Source organism: Setaria viridis, chromosome 8 (genome assembly GCF_005286985.2).
Source record: "Setaria viridis chromosome 8, Setaria_viridis_v4.0, whole genome shotgun sequence".
Taxonomy (NCBI): Eukaryota; Viridiplantae; Streptophyta; class Magnoliopsida; order Poales; family Poaceae; genus Setaria; species Setaria viridis.
In genome coordinates this window covers 35,621,456-35,641,240 of record NC_048270.2, presented here as the reverse complement: position 1 = coordinate 35,641,240, position 19,785 = coordinate 35,621,456, and the positions used below count along the sequence as shown (strand labels likewise).

Here is a 19,785-nt window from a genome sequence, read left to right as displayed (position 1 = left end):
GAGTGGAGTGGTAGGTGGTTGCATGTAGGCCCACGGGATGGTCGGGCCCACATGTCACTGGGCGATAGTGGCGGCGTCGAGAGGGGGGTAGGTGGGTGGACAGCAACGTTTGCCACCACCAAGGCACCAACACCCACCGGTTGGTCTCGGCGATTCCTACGGGCCGGAGTGGCGGCGCCGCGCGTTCATCCCTCCCCTTGGAATCTTCTGGCCCAGGTGAGCTAGTGATCTGTTCTTCGCCCTGCTTCCTCCCCTCCGTATCCTTCCGCCTGCCTTCCCGCCAGAATCCGCCCCGCGGGTCGGGCTTGCCGGGCACGCGCGCGAGGTGTTCGACGCTTTGTGCCACTGAGCACGAGCGCGCACTTTGGGTCATTCAGCTCATTTGTTGCCTCGTCTGCTTTGCCAGGTGCGTATGGTATGGCCGGCCTGATCGGAGCGCGCGCAGGCCCGGGAAGTTTGCTGCCTGTTCGTCGGTCGTCCGCCACCGCTCGGCCGCCACCGGCTTCGCAAGTGGCTGTTCGGTTTGCAAGCCCGCTGTTTCGCTCTGCTAAGGTTTGCAAGAGCTGTGGTTTAGTGGCAGCAGCACTGGAGGTCTCCAAGGACGGTGGCACGGCTGTTCTGGCCAATCGCCAGCCCTCCAAAGGTTGTTCCTTTTTTCTTATTCAAAGCCTTCCAGAGGTGTTTAAGATAGAACAGCTGATCAGTGTCAGTCTCAGAGTTAGTAGCTACACCGTGAGTTGGGAGTAACTTGCTTGTATTGCTTGTCTACGTGTTTTCAGGGGTTATCGAGACATTGCAGAATGCCGATGCAGTGTGTTTCGATGTCGATAGCACGGTCATCCAGGATGAGGGTATCGACGAGCTTGCCGATTTCTGTGGGGCAGGGAAAGCTGTTGCCGAATGGACAGCGAAGTAAATTCTCCATTATGTAGGTTTATTCATCTGGTTTGTTAATTTTTATCAGAAGATCTGACATTGCCTTATTGTTGCCAGAGCAATGACAGGGACTGTTCCATTTGAGGAGGCTCTGGCAGCCAGGCTGTCTTTAATCAAGCCATCTCTCTCCCAAATTGAGGAGTGCTTGGTGAAGAGGCCGCCAAGGTATGCTCGCCTAGTCCTAACTTCTGTTGATCTAGATAGTAGATAGTATTTCAGTGCAGTGTTTTCCCTTCCTATTTTGGATCATATTAGATTGTGTACTTCTGCTATTTATCTTTCGGAAATAGTGGATATGTGCTATAGGTGTTTGTCCTTTGTCTGTTTAACCCCTTATATCTGACTCTGAGCTTCTAGAACAGAAAGTGCTTTTGGGTTCATTTAAAAACAAAAAAGAATGTGCTTTGGGGTTCGTTAAAAAAAATAAATTGCTTTGGGATGCCAATTGTTTTTACCCATTTTCAATTTTTAGGCCCAGAAGAAAACTGTAGCTATATTGAACCAACAAAAGTATATCACTTTTTGGCTAATTTGACTTATGCCTTATGTAATGATGCCCTAAAATTTTTCTGACTACAGTGCAAAACCAAGATAGAACTCATTCAACATTTTTTCCCCACACTGAAACAGAAGTAACTGCAACTTACATAAAAGAATTATTCATTTTCTTTATCCAATGACAGAATTAGCAAAAGCAGTGATCTTTTATTTGCAGGATTTCTCCAGGAATGGCTGATTTGGTTAAGAAGCTAAAAGCTAACAATACTGATGTGTTCCTTGTGTCAGGAGGCTTCCGACAAATGATCAAGGTAAGTACATTATTCCACTCTACAGCACCACTTCGGTAGTCCTGTAATATCATACCATGGTTCATTTTTGCTGCCTTTTATAAGATATTGAAATTTTGTGCTTGTATTATTATGAAGTTGGAGCAAACTTCACTTTGGGGTTTTATTGTTTGTTAGAAATATATTGTTTGTTCATTGTAATAACAAACAAGGATGCATCTTCTGCTAGAAAATCTAAATACGTACAATTTCTTTAACACAACTAGACTATATTTGTAGTGCGGAACTTTTTTAATATTGTGGGCATGTGATTTTTTTTATATCTATGTGTTATTTTTAAATGATTCCATTAAGAACTCATCGGTTTTTTGTTTGCCTTTTCTACAGCCTGTGGCATCTGAGCTTGGTATTCCTGCTGAAAACATAATTGCAAACCAAGTTCTCTTTGGAACTTCTGGGGAGTATGCTGGATTTGATCCCACAGAGCCCACTTCACGCAGTGGCGGAAAAGCACAAGCAGTGCAGCAAATAAAACAGGTCTAGTTAAACTGTATAGCTTTTGGTTGCATTTTCTACTTCTTATCCACCTTGCTGACCTTCTTTCTTTGTGTTCAGAACTACGGCTACAAGACGGTCATTATGATTGGAGATGGTGCAACTGATCTTGAGGTATATGACTGGATGATGCCTTTGAAATATCTATCTTGACAATAGATGTGTAGAATGACAATGTTTTATTGGGTAAAGGGAAGTTATCTACATTTATATGGTCGAAAAGTTGCTTCCTTGTTGATTGATTGATGAGGCATGCAACTCGCCAAAACATTTCACTTTTGTGTTTTTCAGTCAGATCTCATAATGTTGATTCTGCTGTTCACATGGTGGGACCAAAATATAATTTATCTTGATGTAGCAATGAGTGAGTCAAAGAGTTAGTTTTGCTCTTGGCCTGTCCAAACTCCAAAAAAACTTGTTTTTAGGCTATTTACACCTGGCAGCTCTTCTTTAGTGAATATTTCAGCAAAGGAAATAATTAGAGAATGGCGTATGCAACTTAGTGATATGAGAAGCTACTGATCTATCTGCGTATAGCAATTTAGTTACAATACTGTAGCATAAAACAATGTATACAGCTACATTAATTTGCCCGTGTCTTTGCAGGCCCGGCAACCTGGTGGAGCAGACTTGTTTATCTGTTACGCCGGTGTTCAGTTGAGGGAGCCAGTTGCAGCAGAAGCCGACTGGGTTGTTTCCGACTTTGAAGAGCTAATTACCAAGTTGCCATAAGTTGACTACTTACCGCAATTCTGAACCTTCCATTTTTTATGCTGAGCGGTGAAATAATTGCAGCCACATTTCAAGCTGTAGATTTCAGTAGCAATTATTGGATTTAGCTGAACTATCTGGTTGCTTGTAAGTATTTGTTATTTCATCCCACTTTTTTTGGATGGTCCTGAACTGTTCTGATATTGTGATTGAAGTATCTTTTAAGCAACTGTTGAGTATGAAATTAATGAATTGCATCACATTTGAAGTGCTGAATCACAGCTTTGGTTTATGCAAAGGTTGTGGACCTCTTTGTCAAACAGTGCGTATCTTAAAACATAATGATGTATTGTGCGTTACAATGGCCTTTGCGTTAGTCAGGATCATTAAGCCATGGATTCCTCCATCTGACCTAATGCAGCGTGCCTTTATTTCTTTTTCTTTATCTTTTGCTCTTTCTCTACTTTTTTTTCCTTTTCCATTATCTGCTTTTTTATATTCTTTTTTTTTTTTGCCACGGTATACCTAACTCTGGGAAGAACCTTGTGGTTGCAACAGATGGATAGAGATGTATGGTAGTAGCTGTAGTTAGCAGCAGATGCCACATCCCTTTCTCCAACTTGTGGCCAGCCTCTTTGGTCTCGGATGCTTTACTCCAACCACAAGCTATCAGCCACTGATTGTGCTTTAGTTCGAGACTCATCAGCTTTGTACCTGCCGTATCAAACTATTCTGCAGTCCACTACAGTGCAGTGGCTCATGACCATCAAAGAGATGCCACCTCTTTGTCTTTTGCAATATGTGTGTAGCACTAGCACCATCATTCATACATTGGTACCCCACTTGAGTTTCACTAATAGTAGTAGAAAAAATTAAGAGTGTCGATCGAGAACAAACAATTGAAGAGGCAACACCATGTATATGCTTCAGTTATCTTTGTTACTGGAGCTGCTAGATAGCATGGCGAAAATGGCAGCCATGAATGAACACCCTCCAGTCTAGCTACAAGGGGTTAGTCGTTTTGAGATACGTGCGGTCGCCACATTTAGTTTTGGCCATCAATATTCAAAGCAAAATTTTAGAACGGCATGGCTATATATTCGTCTTCTTTTTTTGAGAAGTATATAGACGCGTTTTGAGGAGCACACGGGGCACAAACTGACAAAAGTGTGCAACTACTAGTGGCTCTTTTTAATTTTTTTTAAAAACTTTTGTTTAGATCAAGGGCTTGCTTGAAGGAGAAGAGTTTTGAAACGAAAATCCTCTTGAAACAGGAAAAGGAAAGGCTCTCGACAGCCTAGTTAACTATGTGGCCATTGATCTGTTCGTTTCAGTTTATAAGCCGGCTGAAAAGCTGAAACGGCTGATTTGTTGTGAGAGGAAAACACTGTTTGGTGGCTGATAAGCCGGCTGAATATCATCCTTGCTGTAGTTACTAAAGGTCTATATATAACAAAGGGCTTGAAGTGCAAGAGAGTATGACCAATGTTTCTTTTCTTTTTTGCAAAAACTCGTGCTCACAGTTCACGTCGATGCCTTGCTTCGGATGAAGAGTTTTCGAAATCCAAATCACTCCGGGTTTCGTACGATTTGGGACTAATTTGCGCCGGAACGTTCATTCATCTCTCTTTCACGCGCCATGCACCAACCAAAGCCGGCCGGGTTCGGTCGATCAGTGGAGCCATCGAAACACCCCCTCCCTCCCATCATCTCCTAATCATGGCGACGCGCCGCCAACCGAAGTGGAAACTTCCACATCGCCGCCCGCGCGGGCCCCACCGCCACCGACGCCACGCCCCGCGGGCTCCTCGCCGTCCGATCCCCTGAGATGCCCAAACCGACGGCCACGATGCGGCGGCGCGTCGGCGGCGCTCGCGCGCTCCCTTCTTCTATTAATAGCAAGACCCTCCGGCGAGCAACGGTGGCATTGCACAGCCACTTCATCTTCCTCCCCTAGAACTGCAAGAAGGTAGCTTGGAGGATGGGGCGTGGGCGGGGCGTGAGCTACGGCGGCGGGCAGAGCTCGCTGAACTACCTGTTCGGCGGCGGCGACGAGGCCCCCGCGGCGCGCGCCAAGCCGGCGGCCGCGGCGGATGAGCAGAGGGTGACGGCGACCGCGGCGGATGAGCAGAGGGTGACGGCGGCGGCGGCGGCGGGCCACGACGATGAGAAGCTGAAGGGGATCCCGGCCGGCGTCCGTGGCAGCCAGACCAACAACTACTTCCGGGCGCAGGGGCAGAACTGCGGCAACTTCCTCACGGTCAGCCGCCGCCGGCTCTCGCTTCTTCTCAAGTTTCTGAACTTGTTATGCACCCAATATCTTTTTGCTGACATCGACACATCGTCGACGATCGCCATGGTGCGCATGACAGGACCGCCCGTCGACCAAGGTGCACGCCGCGCCCGGCGGCGGCTCGTCGCTCGACTACCTCTTCGGCGGCGGCGCCGGCAAGTGATGGGCTGATGGCAGCTTCCCCGGTTCAGGCTACTTCAGAGCTGAGCTCGCTCGAGAACGCCGTCTACTTCGCACGCTTGATTTCAGTAGCTCATCGTAACCTGCTTGTTCCACGGTTAATTTCCAAGAGAATTGACCCGCGTGTATCTCTGTAACCTTCTTCATTGCTGTCTGTCTCATCAGTACCCTTTCTGTGACCTGTAGCTCTGCTTGTATGAGTGTCAAAAACTGACCCATCCTTCCGTCAGCAACAAGCCTTGCCTGTTCTTGGGTTTGGTTCATCAGAATTTTTATTCAAGTGTTAAATTACTCATATGATCCAGCTTCTGTGAAAGCTTGACATTGTCCATGCACTAGCCAATGGATAAATAGTACTGCAGGTGCACACTCTACATAAATGGAGTAATTACTTCAGCTTCCAACTTTTTAACCTGCCAGGTCTTCTGAAATAAGATGTCATATGTCACCTATAGGCAGAATTCTTTATGGCCCCTCACCACCTAGCAGGTACTGCAGAGTGGAGTCTGTTCGCTTCAGTTTATAAGTGGAGTCTGTTCGCTTTAGCTTATAAGCCGGCTGAAAAGCTGAAACGGCTGATTTATTATGAGAGGAAAACACTGTTGGGTGGCTGATAAGCCGGCTGAATAAGCTGAAGCGAACAGACCCGAAATTTCAGCACAACTTGTTTCCCCAATACATAGAACGTCTCAGGTGAACATAAGGACCTTCTTGGCTTCAAAAGGATGGAGCAACTAAAGGACCATTTTAGCTTACAAACAAGGCACGCCATCTTCAGAATCAACCCATGGATTTTAACAAACGTGCATCGCAGAAACCGCGAAAAGGAGACGAGAAAAAGGGGAGCATCTCAATAGTACCCCATCAAAGTACAATCACTTCTGATCTATCACCAATGGATCACAATTTGCAACACCGCAGAAGCAAAAGCATCACAAATTCGATCTACAATGCCAGAATGTCATTATCCGAAGCCAAATAATTATTGCAACCACCACCAGAACCGAACCGTGGGCCTTCATATGATTATATCAACATAGGTCGTGAATTTACAGCTTTCCGATGATGCTATCACCGAGAAACACAGCGCCTCTAAGCCTTGTCGAGGCAGGGGCGCAGACAGGTGAAGGGGAAACCTTCACCTTCTGACTATTTGGAAGAAATCGTAAAAGAATGTCTATGTGCACCGATCCAGAATTTCAAGAACACTGGTATGGCAAAGAGCGCACTACCGATTCAATATTTACAGGGTGTATTTACAGAGAGCTTGCTGCGGCTAGACCACCTGTGTTTTCAGACCGCCATATGAGGTTGTTAATCCAAGATGTAGACTCCAGCCAGATGATTAAGTTGTCTCGTCAAATTCCATTTTCTGCATTGGATTACAAAGTGGGAGGTCAATTAATAGTCCATCCAAGAAAAATAGTGTGAAAAAATAATTAGAGCCATCAGCTATACGCATTTCATTTATTGGAGGTTACTGCTTACAGGCCAGCTTACTAATCAACGAAAATCAGACACAACAACTGTCATACTTCTTTAGCTTTTTAATTATTAAATAGTCAAAATGCAGTGAGTGGGCATAATTCTGACTTAAAAAAAGATCTGCATCAAATTCGTAATGCACACATTATCATCCCAAGGCCACTTTTCTACAGGTTTCTGGCGACGTATTTCAGTTTAATTTTATACAATTCCAACAACATAACATGCAGACTAAAGGAGTAAATTCAGGCTAGTGACTTCATAGCAGAAAATGCAAAATACTTAAGATGTGGTAATAATAAATTACAAGGATAAAGCAACCAAATTACCTTTCCACAGACAGGGCATGCCTCACTTCTTTCCATCCATTCATAAATACAGCCAAGGTGGAAATGGTGTGAGCACTGCATTACTATCCTAGGATTCTCAGAAGTATAATCTGCATTGTAGTTATGTATCATATAAGAATAGTGAGAATATGAGTATAAAATGTTGAGAGAAAAATGTGATGCTCATACAAAGTTACTCTCAACATCACATTTCCATTAACTGGCAAGAATCTAGTATTGTTGCAGGGATGTAATGAAAAATCTGTTTACCACATACTTCAGGAAATTTAGTTATCATTTTGCAAACTACTAAACACCTTTCCAACATACTGAAGATAAAATTTAAGTAATGTAATAATACCGTCAAGACAGGTTGGGCAGACATCTTCATCTTCAGCAGTTGGGGAAAAGTAGCTAAAGTAACTTCCATGTTCCTTGGGTGGCACCTTATCTCCATAAGCAGAGCTGCATATCTTCATTTTTGTGTCATAGTTTGTTTTACTTGCCTTGTCTATTCTACTTGGTGTCTCCATTTCCTCCTCATCATCATTTGCTCGAAGTGGTTCTGACTCCTCTGGGGAATGGCTTGGGGTTTCATGCCTTAACCAGTTACGAGCAGGAGGTGAAAATCGTGGATCATCATAGGGCAGCGGTCTTGGGGGTGAACGATATGTATCAAAGGAACTTTCAGCTGAATCAACAGGAGTGGCTTCTATAGCTTGAGATACAGAATGCACTGCTCCAGCTCGGAATAAAACAGTGTACTGAAAACAAGAGAGAAGATTAAAATGCAAATATTTCCTACCTGTATAAACTCAATTTACATAAGTTATTTATTCTATCAGAGAGTAAACCAGTATGATAAAGTGTAACATTTGTTTTTTGTATGATTTCCCCATGCTTGCTATCAGACAAACACACCTATATTTAGGATAAAACACATCTGTTACTACAGTAATAACTGAGGAACAGTGCACATTAGTATAGAGTATGATCATCAATTTCGGACAGCTACCAAAACAAGAAACATAATATTACCAATGAGAACATTATGCTACATAAGTTGTCACGAATTCATTCCTCCGGACAAATATCACATTGCATCATTTTCTTTTGAAATATTCACACAGGATACCATCGCATATTTGGGTTTAATTGAAACCCTTAATAAAGTTCTCTATTCGCAATGTACAATGATGGCTACCTTTGTTGCACCGATCAACTGAATTCAGAAATATCAGCTAATGTTTCTCATCCTAACTACAGCATTTGCTCACTAGTCAGTACTCACTAGAACAAAATTCAGTGTGTAAGAAATCAAGCAAACAAGGTGAGAACAGCATACCGCATTGATGAGCTGCTGGGTAAAACATCTGAGGCACACACAGTTCCTAAACGCCGAGGACGTGTGGTTCCCATGGTCGTCGGAATAATCGGGTTGCAGGCAAGAACAGAAAGCTCCCATAATCCAAGGAAACCTCACAGAGGAGTTCCTTAAGCAGAACTCCTCGAGTCCAGCCGACCAGGTACCAAATTTTCAAAGGCAGCAAACTGATGCACAATCCGAATGCCCCCAAAAATCCCAATTTGGTCGCTGCTGTGCTGAGGGACGTAGGAATGAAGGAGTTGGTCGTCGATACCTATCAATGGCAGGCAGAAAATAAGGTCATTTCACAGCAAGTGTTGGCAGGACATGCACACAAAAATATCTGAAACTGACAACAAAGTTTCATCGTTCTGCAAGATAAGACTTGGACGCAAAGCTTGTGCTAAACGAGCCCCAAAATCCCACCCCCATAATCCCCATCCCACGGTATCCGTGAGAGAACAGACAGCTGCACCACAATTCATCCCATTTGACGCAAAAAAAATTGAAAATCATCAGGCCGGCTGCACCCCAATCGATTCCAGTGTTTATCAATGAAATCATTCAATCGTACATCACTAGAATCTCGCCTCCCTGAAAAATCCCACCATGACGCAACGAAGCTCACCGGAGATTCCCCCCCAAACAAATCAAAATCCTACCTTTCCCGACTACCCCGCCTCCCCCACGCAACCCCAATACGCACGTCCCCAGCGAAATCAAGAACCGACGAGCGAAGGCGAGATCCGGGGAAAGAAAGAGGAACGAACGAGAAGGGGAAACGGCGGATTCAGGATTCACCTGCGAGAAAGAAGAGGGGGGCGCGCGGCGACGGACGACGGGTTTACGGAAACCTCCGGAGCCCCGGGAGAAGGAAGGAAAGGAAGGAAGGGGAAGAGGGGAAGAGGAATAAAATCCGCGGCGTTGACCGATAGGCTAAGGAAAGGAAGATCCCAGCGTGTCGGGCAGGCGGCCAGATGAGATTGGGGGCGCGCTTCGGTGGATTCGGCCGGCCGGCGCGGTTCCTGCTGTCGCCTGCCTTGTTTGCTCGTTTATTATAGGTGGAGGCGGCTTATCGGGTGCCTTCGCGAGAGGCCCGCGGACCCGGTACGCACCGCGCCGGTGCGGTGGCAGCGGCGCCGACGGCGACGGGAAGGTGGGGAGGAGACGAGGCTGCGGCTCCCGCGTTGACTGCGTCCGCGGGGGGAGGGTGGTGGTGAGGTGAGGTGAGATTCTCTTGCTTCGCTCCTTCCTCGCGTCGGCGCGGCGGCTCTAGGAACAGGGGAGGAGAGGGAGGACATCGGAGGGAAGGATTTGGTGGGGTGGGCACCGACGCGTGTCGAGCGATCACCATGTGAGGTGGAGGGAGCTTCATCATGCGGCATTGCGGCGTGCCGTGGGCGGTGGGGGTAGAGTGGACAGTGGAGTGGCAGCGCGCTGTGGCGACGTGGCGTCATGAGATGACGTGGGGGATCGAGGGGCCCACAGTTGGATGGTTGAGCCCAAGGTTAAAAGGTTCTCTGGAGATCTAGGGCCACGAAGAGTAAAAGGTTATGGTTGTTTTAGTTCGGACTCACATTTCTATTGCATCGAGACCTATATTTTTACGAGATGACTATTAAATCTAATTAGTTCGTGATTTGACGATGTGCTAATCATAAAAGGTTCTCTAGAGATCTGGCAAGGCCCTGTTTGGTTTTTTATGGGCATTTGAATATGAGATGCTAAACTTTAGCAGTGTCACATCGGATATTCGGATGCTAATTAGAATGACTAAACATGAGCTAATTACAAAACTAATTGTATAGATGGAGTTTAAGTCGCGAGATGAATCTATTAAGGCTAATTAATTCATCATTAGCAAATGGTTACTGTAGCACCATATTGTCAAATCATGGACTAGGCTTAATAGATTCGTCTCGCGAATCAGACTCCATCTGTGCAATTAGTTTTGTAATTAAACTATGTTTAATACTTCTAATTAGTATCAAACATCCAATGTGCAGGCGCTAAAGTTTAGCAGGGGTGTCCCCCTGTCGCATCGAATGTTTGGATACTAATTAGAACACCTATCACATTGCATGTTTGGATTAATTAGATGTATTAAATATAGATTAATTACAAAATCAATTGCACAGATGGAGGCTAATTTACAATACGAATCTATTAAGCCTAATTAGTCTGTGATTTGACAATATGATGCTATAATAAACATGTGCTGATCATGAATTAATTAGGGTTAATAAATTTATCTCGCGAGTTAGCCTCCATTATAATTAACTTATATTTAATCCTCGTAATTAGCCTTCGAAGATTTGATGCAATAGAAACTAACACCCCCTAATAACCTTCTAATCGGACTAAATTACAATCATCAAAATGTTTAACTAGCTTAGGTAAATTTGTGCATATAAATTTAATGTAACCTTTCCAAACTCTAGAAATTTTCCTATCCATATCAGATTCAAGGACCCAAAAATAGAAACTTTAATCTTTCACGCGGTGTACTGAACAGCTTGAACTTTTGTGTAAAAATCAATAAAAATTTACTAGCTGCACTCCGTCACTTGTTTCACTGACCATCTAATGACAGCCGGCCGGCGACCACATCTTGACCCATCAACTCATGGAATTGGTCAACACTAAGCACAAGAGGTGGCATCGCTATTACCATGAAAACCTGACAAGAACCAGTGCTGTGACGGCCCTTGCAACTGACTGAAGCCACGTCGATAGCAAACAGGGAAGGGCAAAATTAAACTAATAGCATAGGGGGGAGTTTGAAGTTTTAGATGGCACATAAGGAATCATGACATTTTTTAGAAGGAATTTTCACAATTATATTTAGTGTTATCGAAAGGGCTATTTAGATTAATAAAAAAAATCTAAGATGACAAGAGTGGCTCATTTGGTTTGACCCTGTTGTGGTAGGTATATGCGTCGTATCCCAGGCTCACCACGATGCTTGTATTTTCATGAATTTATTTAACAAATCTTCGGTGAATTCTACAATATTAACTCCGCTGAGCATGTCTACTCGAAAAGAAACATAATTTCTCCTCCCAAGTAACTTGACATCAAAGTGCTTTCCATTTTACAATGAATCGAAATTCTTTCATTTATTATTTTAGTGCCGTGGTGGTGATACTTTTATTTTGTTTTCTTGCAATTTTTTTAAAATTAGTTTTTTCCCCAAACTAGGTGAACGTGCCGTGGGCATCCTCAGTTTCCTCACCTATATACATGGGCTGCACTGTCTCATCCAAAAAACTGAGACTTCGACTTCCTGTGGTTTAAAGCCCATCACGGAAGCCGGATAAACGGCCCACATAGCAGGCCCATGCACAACTCTCGGAAAGCATCAGCAAGCCCATGGATCGATCCCCCCCTATCTCCCCATTTGACTGCTGCAGTGCTGCTGATTCGCCGGTGATCCTCTCCTTCCCCGGCGCCGGCGGCCCTCCTTGGCTGCCTACTGCGGGATTGCCCCAGGATTCGATTCCCCAGACTCAGAAGCAGCCATGGTAACCAACGCACATCGCATCTGATCTTGGCTGCTTGCTAGTACTTGACTCGTTCCCCTCCAAGATGGCATCTTTACGCCTTAGGACGGCAGAGCCACGGGTAGATCCCACTCTGATTTCCGCTCTTCCTTATCCAGAATTACATCATCGGCGCCTTCAAGCCGCCCTGCGACATCTTTGTCACCTTCTCCGACGAGAGGACCCGGAAGCAGGTGCGTTGCCTCTGCATTCGATGTCAGGGTCACAACTAACAAATTAACTATGGAACTGGACGCTGGGTTGATTGATTGGCTCGTTGGATTCTTGCAGGTGTCGATCAAGTAGGACAATGGGAAGACAGCCATGGTGCCGGCTTTCCAGAGCCTTGAGACCATAGCTGGAGAGGTAGTATTAGTGCCATTGGCGGCGCCTTTTGCTTTGTGTTTACTCTGGTTTGAGCTATTTGTCACACCCGATAAACCAAGTGCTACCTATATGTATACCAAGATCAAGTTTCATACATATAGTGACATCATGAGTGAATAACAATAACAATATCACGTAAAGGAACACAATAAATACTTACGAAACCATCACAGATACACAGCTTAATCCTGGAAACAGAGGCTCCAAACTTTATTAATCCTGAAAACGGAGGCTCCAAACTTCACAGGCAATCGACTGGTGGCTGCGTACGTCTAGAACTCAGCACCATCTTCACAACAACTTCATAACAGCTTCTTTTTTTGAGCAATGTTGGTTTTAGCAAGAGTGAGCATATGTCGTACTCAGCAAGTGTGAGGAGAATATGATGCAAGGCTTAAACAAGGAAAGGCTGACTGGTTGACTGCATTAAGCATTTTTAGTTGGTCAACTTTTAATAGCACCTGATTACTAAAGTACAAGTATATACCAAACAACAATTAATATAAACATAAGCCATAAGCATATGGCATAACCATAACCATAGCATAAACCACGATTTAAATCCATCTTCAAGTATATTAATCATGTGAGGGTCCAGGCCGCTTTTGACCGTGAGCACGGCTGATTGATCAGTTTTACACTCTGTAGAGGTTGCACATCTTTACCCACAAGTCGTGTAAAAGTTCAAAAGAACTTTAGACCCAACCATGCGGTGCTGATTAGGCACCATACTTTTACACTCTGTAGAGGTTGCACATCTTTACCCACAAATCGCGTAAAAGTTTAGAAGAACTTTAGACCCAACCATGCGGTGCTGATAAGGCACCATACCACACTTCTGAGGTGTGATTGCATAGAGACGCTCCGAGGCTTTTACAAAGATTCACTAGTAAGTGGTAACCCGCTAAGGTTTCCGGATCAGTAGCAAGGCATCACACCCCATCTACCGCCACCCCTCTTGCCTTTTCACGAGTAAGATTACCCCAGATTAGAGTTTCTAATTAATTAGCCAAGATCAAAACCATGATAATTCTTGTGGTTGCACTGTTTTCCTGGGTGGTCGCTCCATGTTCCGATTAAACATTGTAATCTTGTATTAATAAAAGATATAGTATAAATAGAATAAGTTCACCATGTTGCTCATTAGAACCACCATAACCCAAGTATAGCAGCTAATCCATCAAATTAAATGCAAGCATATACAATAGTGATTAATAAAGTTATTGGGACAAAAGCACAAGAACACACTTGCCTTCCTTTAAGTAGTATTGCTGCTCAGAATGTCTTCAACTTCTTGCTCTTGAATGTCCTAGAACTACGTTCGTTCTACTCGCATCAATGATCCAGCACAAACATCCAGAGCACGCACATAACAGCAAACAAAAGAACTAAATTAAAAACAGTACACCAATCATCATAAACAGTACTGAAAAGCGGTACAAAACTAATCTACCCGTTAAGACGAACGCGTGAGCGAAAGAATCACTCAAAACGGAGTTAAAACGTAAAAGATATGGCCTAACGAAGCTCTAGGGACCTGCTGATGAGGATTAGAAACTTTCAGAGGTATAACTGCGAAAAACCAAGGGTATGAACATAATTTTGAATAGATTTCAAGGGCTAAACTACAAAACTGCCATCTTCTTCCTCCAGTTTGATCTACTGTGTGACCTTTGGCGGCGGCCGGCCAGGGGTGCCGCTGCTGTGTGACCTTTGGCGGCGGCCGGCCAGGGGCGACGCCGGCAGCGGCAGTCGAGCCAGCAGGCAAGGGCGCGGCCGGTGGCCGTGGGCGGCGGTGGTGCGGCGTGGCCGGCGCATGCGAGGCGGCGGCAGCGCAGCGCGGGGCTGGTGGCGGGGCGCGACGCGCAAGGTGCGGAGGGGCGCGGGGCGGCGGCGCTAGCGGTGGGTGGGCTGGTGGCGCAGCCAAGCAATGGCGGCTGGGTGTGCAGGGGCACGGCATGACCATGGCCAGCAAGCACGCAAAATAGCGACGGAGAGGAAGAAAGAAAGAGATAGAGGGATAGCCGTGGACGAGGCCCAAACTCGCGCCGGAACGGCGAAACGGAACAAGAACGACAATACGAACGCAATGGTGTGCTCACCTTTGGCCGAGGACAGACGGTTTGCTCGCTGGAGTTCTCGCCGGAAAGTTCGCTGGAGTTTAACAGATGCAAATGTTCGGCGTCGAACTACAGGAATTAGGGTTGTCGAAACAAGATGAGGTTTGCGGTGTTGGAAAAAGGATATCAAGGAGATCACCGGAAAGTATTTTTAGGCTTGGTTGGAGTCAGGATTTATTTCCTTTTTTTCTAATGTCGGGAATTAATTTTGGATTTGAAAACAATTCCAGAAAATTGCGAAATCGTAATTAAATCACGAAAAATACTCTGAAAGCTTCAAAAAATTTCAGGAAAATTCTTGGAGATGATTTGGAACACAAGGAACCCAAATAAAAGACTGGGAGGTTCTGGAAGGATTTATAGAACCATCCAAAAATTGGATTAAGCTCTAGGAAAACGAGAATAAATTTCAGAAAAATCTGAAAAATTCTTAGAAGGGTCTGGACGTCTAAACATATTTTTAAAACTTTTGCACTCATGAAACATCAAGATGCATCGGCATGAATGCGCAGGCACAGAACATCATTATTATATTATGAAAAACAAATAATTATTTTTCCTATACTAAATTTCCTGTAAAGAAAAATAAATGTTGGTAAATTTTTGAAATTTATGAGAAAATTATTATTTATTTATTCCTTTTAATCACATCCTGAAATTCAAAAATTTTAGGGTGTGACACTATTTGAGTGGGGTTAAATTTTGCTGAAATTGTACGCAGATGTCGATTGCCCGAGTCCCTGGTAAAAGGCTAGAGCACACGGGAGTGAAGATTGAGCTGCTGGGTCAGATAGGTACAAGTTGTGCTACTCCTGGTGTGATATAGGGGGCTTTATTAGTATGGCTACCACTTCAGTTTGTTGAATTAGCAATTTATTGAGAAGCTCTTATGGGTCTGTAAACTTCTGCTCTACTTAATGAAATTGGCACATCTCTTGCTGGTCCATTCCAGGAAAAAAAACTATTTGTCAATAAGAAAATCTGTTGCACTGCATTCTCAACCAGAGTTTTCTTTAATTTTCATTCATGGTAAACTATTGGACTGCATTGCTGGAGAAAGTGAAAGAATAGGAAGGACGAGAAAAACCAATAAGTGCTGCTGAGAAGTGAAAACTTCTCCGTGTATTGTTTATTTTTGTCCGATAATAAAATAGACCACTGCTGTTTGATACTTTAGATCTTGGTAGGTCCTAACTTTTTTTTGTCTGTGATTGTTTCTACTACAGAGCTATATTTCGACAGAGGCAACTTCTATGACTTCACTTTAGGTAGATTCTTACTTTAACTGATTTTTAATACACAGTTGTCCAATAACACCATTTCTTCAAGATGTTCATGTAGCTGTTGCCTCAAACTCTTGTTGCCTGTTCCGTCTTTATTTTGTTGTACTAGCACTCATTATTTTTGAAGGGGCTACTAGCACTCATTATAACTTAGCTTTGTTCAAATCATGTCCCCGTTTCTCCTTTACTAAAATGATTACATATATGCCCTTATTGTTTTGGAGCTAGCTCACTGTTTCTCTGTACGTCTATCTCATCCCATGCAGTGCCTGTTTTATCTATGCAGTGCGTGAATTAGATGTTCCTGGTGAAATCTATGAAAGAAAGACTTTTCCATTTGAGTTTTCTACTGTTGAAATGCCATATGAGTCATATAGCGGAACGAATGTCAGACTGAGGTGAGGCAGACATCTTATGTTGCTTCTTGTATGATTTGCACAGGTGATCCTAAAACTAGCTGGCATGATGTGCAGCATCAGCAACTCTCATAACATTGTCTCTAAAGGGTGAAGTTTATATTGCAGATACATCCTGAAAGTAACAATTGGAAGAAATTATGTTGGCAATATTGTGGAATCGCGGGACTTCTGTGTAAGTGTGGACTAAATATCATCGATCTTTTATTTGTGTGGGTGAGTGCAATAACTTTACCTTTGAACCATTTGGGTCTTAATTTGAGTCGTCTCTGGCAGATTAAATGCCACACAACATATCTGTTTTTCCCATGTACTTTACCCTTTTTGAGTTGTTCTTGAAATGGTTCCTAGGGATTTATTCAGATTTGAAGTTAGTGTTTGTTTTTTTCAGGTAATAAACTACTCTCCTGTTCCTACAATCAACAACAGCATCAAGGTGTGTCCTCAATTATACGGCTTATTCTAATTCTAGCCTTACTATTTTCTTCTAGTCAGAATAAAGAACATGGAGCTTGAGATTCGTCGCCGTGAATCTACTGGATCTGGTCCAAACACATATGTTGAGACTGAGACACTAGCGAAATTTGAGATGATGGATGGTGCCCTAGTTAGAGGTATTACTCATATTTTTGCCCTCTTGAATTTTTAAAGGCGTGCATAACATAGTCAAACTTGCTGTCACTTGGTTGACTTCGTAACTGTGAAATTCTCCACTTGGTTCTGAGGTTATCAAGAATGATTATTGTGCAGGAGAATCCATTCCAGTGAGATTATTCTTGACTCCGTATGAGGTGTGACCCGACTTACCGTAATATAAACAACAAGTTCAGTGTCAAAGTACTAGCTGAACCTGGTCCTTGTTGATGAGGAAGACCGGAGGTACTTCAAGCAACAAAGAGATCACGATGTATCGCCTTCTAGAAACTGCACAGTCTTCATAAGCTCCTGTCCGGCTATCCCTAAGAGTTGAAACCAGCCAGAGGCATTTTGATTTAACTTTGCAGGACAGGGAGTTCTATATGCCATCTGACGTTCCTCTGTTACCCCTTTTATTTAAATCTACTTGGGATACAGCCATGACAATGCCACTGTTATAATAGGATTCTTCACGTCTGATTTTGATATTTGTGTCATGCTGTGTTTTTTCTTTTATCTCTACCTAATATGAAAGCAAGGTTTCTGCTCAGTTTTTCCGAATGTCATGGTAATTTTGCAAAAAAGTCCCTCAACTTTCATATAATCAACCCACCGTCCAAATTATGAAGAGGAGGGGGGTGGGGGGCTCGGGTGGAAAAAGGAGGGAAGGGAGGAGGTTAAAGGGAAAAGCTTCTCCTTTCTTCGGAACAGAGAGGCGAAGGAGGGGGATTGGGCGCGGGCGGTGGCCGGAGCGGGGCGCCACGCCGCTGCCCCTGCACGTGGCCTCAGCGGCGAGGTCGGCCTCCGGAGCGTTCTCCATATACTCCTCCACTCTTCAGCATTGGCCGCTTCGCCTCCCACCCGCGTCAGCCACCTCGCTCTCCGCCCATGGCGGCTTCTCCGCTCGCCGGTGCCACGCCTTCCGCACTCGCGCCTTCCACGACGGGCTTCCACCAGCCACCGCGTCTCACAGAGGTGGTACAATAGAGGTAGGGGGAATCGGAACACATAGGGCGTGGTTGAGGCAGCACCTGCGACAGATCGAGGAGCGGAGACGGCGGACCATTTCAGAAGTTGCAAAGTATTCTAAGAAGAAATTGGAAAGATCCAGGAATCCCGGATTACCTCGACGAAATTGGTGAACTTGGGGTCCCGATTGACGACCAGCCGGTGCACCTGCGGGTCAGCAAGAAACCGAATCAAGAAACCCAAACACAGAATCAAGATTCGGGCCGAAAGCAGCTCTGATCCACCCGTCCCTCACCTCGTACTCGACCTTGTGCTTCTTCGAGTCCTCGAGCGGGACGTAGTACGGCGGGGTGGCGGACTACGGATGGCGGACGGCGGGGCGAGCAAGGTTGGGGAACGCGCGAATCCGCTGCCGAGACGACTCCGCCTTGACGAGCTCTCGCGCCGCAGCCGCAGCCGCAGCCTGCTTCTCTTCCTGCTGCATTGCCACCGCCGCCGCTACTAGGGTTGCGCCGCCGGAGGGGGTAGAGAAGGCGCGTGTGCGGGAGGGGGGGGGGGGGGGTTGGCTGCACGCAGCAGATCCTCTCCGCCGTCGACGAGTGGCAACGCGTCGCACAACGCGTCTCGGGTGTCATCGCTAGGCGTGGGAGCACGAGCTCCTTCCGTAGATGAACGAGATGACGGCGACCCTCTCTTTCTTCAGTTAATGCATACCACGGAGGACAAAATGCTGATGTGGATGCACGCAGACGGCAGCCGGCTCGCTGTTGTACGTGCCCTAACTACTGCTTCGGGGTTGATTTAAGCCCGTATCATTACGATGAGGGAGAAAATTAAGCTAAATTTTGATTAGGGGTGGGACGAACAAAGTAAATAGGTGAGGGAAGTAAATAGGTGAGGGAGGGAGTAAAATGGACTTTTTTTTTCTTATGAGTTAAACATAGAATTGAGAAGAGAGTCGCACATAGGACACGTGAGAGAGCGTACGGTAAGGCTCAGGCACGGGGATTAGTGGTGGGCTGCCACTGCTGATACCTTCTACTTACTGTGTGTGCGCGCGCATCCTGATGCTGTCAACCAGCGGTGATCCATCCTAACCAATGCTGTCCTTTTAACCTTTGATATGAGAATTTTCACCGTTGGCTCGTCCATGGGCCATGGTGCATCCATCCATTTTACTAGACCTCGGATGGGCCTCCAACTGCGGGCTGAGTGGAAACCGTTATTGCCTTCACACAAAACAATTTGATGATGAGATAGAGATATGCCCGGATAATGTGGCCCACAACATCTTGATCAAGTATGGAAAAAGTTCCATTCAGTTACTTGTCCTGTTCCTTGTAATTAGAAATGACCAACTTGTCCCCGGGTAGGTAAACAACATTGCCCTTGCTCGCACCAAGCAGCAAAGCCGTGCGGTCCACAGTTATAAAACCACCAGCAGTAGAAAAACCAGCACAAGTCCTCACAAACAAAAAGAAAAATAGCACAAGTCAAAACATGTGTGTCTTGTTTCTTTATAATCACCTCTCTGCATTTTCAATGCATGCAATGTATGAACAAGATCAAGCCACAGGATTGGGAAGCGTTGGGAATCGTGGCTGTTGGTGGGTCCACACTGGAGTTTGACAAACAAGAGCGACTTTTCCTTTTTGGTGTCCACCAGCAGTATCTTTTTGGTGTGGCCATGCATATGGACATATTAGAGTTTTCCTATGAGTTTCGCTGCAGGCTTAGCGAGTTCAGCTGTTGTGTATAGAAAGCAGTCTAGTGCCCCGTATCCCCATTC

At 45.0% G+C, this 19,785-nt stretch overlaps 3 protein-coding genes and 1 pseudogene across 4 annotated transcripts; 3 read left to right on the top strand and 1 right to left on the bottom strand.

Moving 5' to 3' along the window:
• Positions 1-66: 66 nt before the first annotated feature.
• Positions 67-3,266, top strand: LOC117833322 (phosphoserine phosphatase, chloroplastic). Of its 2 annotated transcripts, none has more exons than XM_034712777.2 (8): positions 67-216; positions 407-643; positions 780-912; positions 994-1,101; positions 1,652-1,745; positions 2,112-2,261; positions 2,340-2,393; positions 2,886-3,266. In XM_034712777.2, the coding sequence occupies exons 2-8, from the start codon at positions 418-420 to the stop codon at positions 3,009-3,011; spliced, it is 891 nt and encodes a 296-aa protein (XP_034568668.1). In that variant the 5' UTR covers positions 67-216; positions 407-417; the 3' UTR covers positions 3,012-3,266. The 2 variants fall into 2 exon arrangements, with proteins under 2 accessions (XP_034568668.1, XP_034568670.1); XM_034712779.2 differs by lacking the exon at positions 67-216 and adding an exon at positions 238-325.
• Positions 3,267-4,900: 1,634 nt separating this feature from the next.
• LOC117833324 (protein SPIRAL1-like 2) lies at positions 4,901-5,758 on the top strand. Its single transcript, XM_034712781.2, has 2 exons — positions 4,901-5,250; positions 5,363-5,758. Exons 1-2 carry the CDS (start codon positions 4,972-4,974, stop codon positions 5,444-5,446), a joined length of 363 nt encoding a protein of 120 aa, XP_034568672.1. The 5' UTR covers positions 4,901-4,971; the 3' UTR covers positions 5,447-5,758.
• Positions 5,759-6,463: 705 nt separating this feature from the next.
• LOC117833323 (E3 ubiquitin-protein ligase At3g02290) lies at positions 6,464-9,856 on the bottom strand. The gene is made up of 5 exons (XM_034712780.2): positions 9,445-9,856; positions 8,623-8,917; positions 7,639-8,041; positions 7,278-7,387; positions 6,464-6,835 (listed from the first exon to the last, which is right to left on the bottom strand). The coding sequence occupies exons 2-5, from the start codon at positions 8,740-8,742 to the stop codon at positions 6,809-6,811; spliced, it is 660 nt and encodes a 219-aa protein (XP_034568671.1). The 5' UTR covers positions 8,743-8,917; positions 9,445-9,856; the 3' UTR covers positions 6,464-6,808.
• Positions 9,857-12,164: 2,308 nt separating this feature from the next.
• On the top strand, positions 12,165-17,332 carry LOC117834713 (vacuolar protein sorting-associated protein 26A-like; annotated as a pseudogene).
• The last annotated feature ends 2,453 nt before the right edge of the window (positions 17,333-19,785 follow it).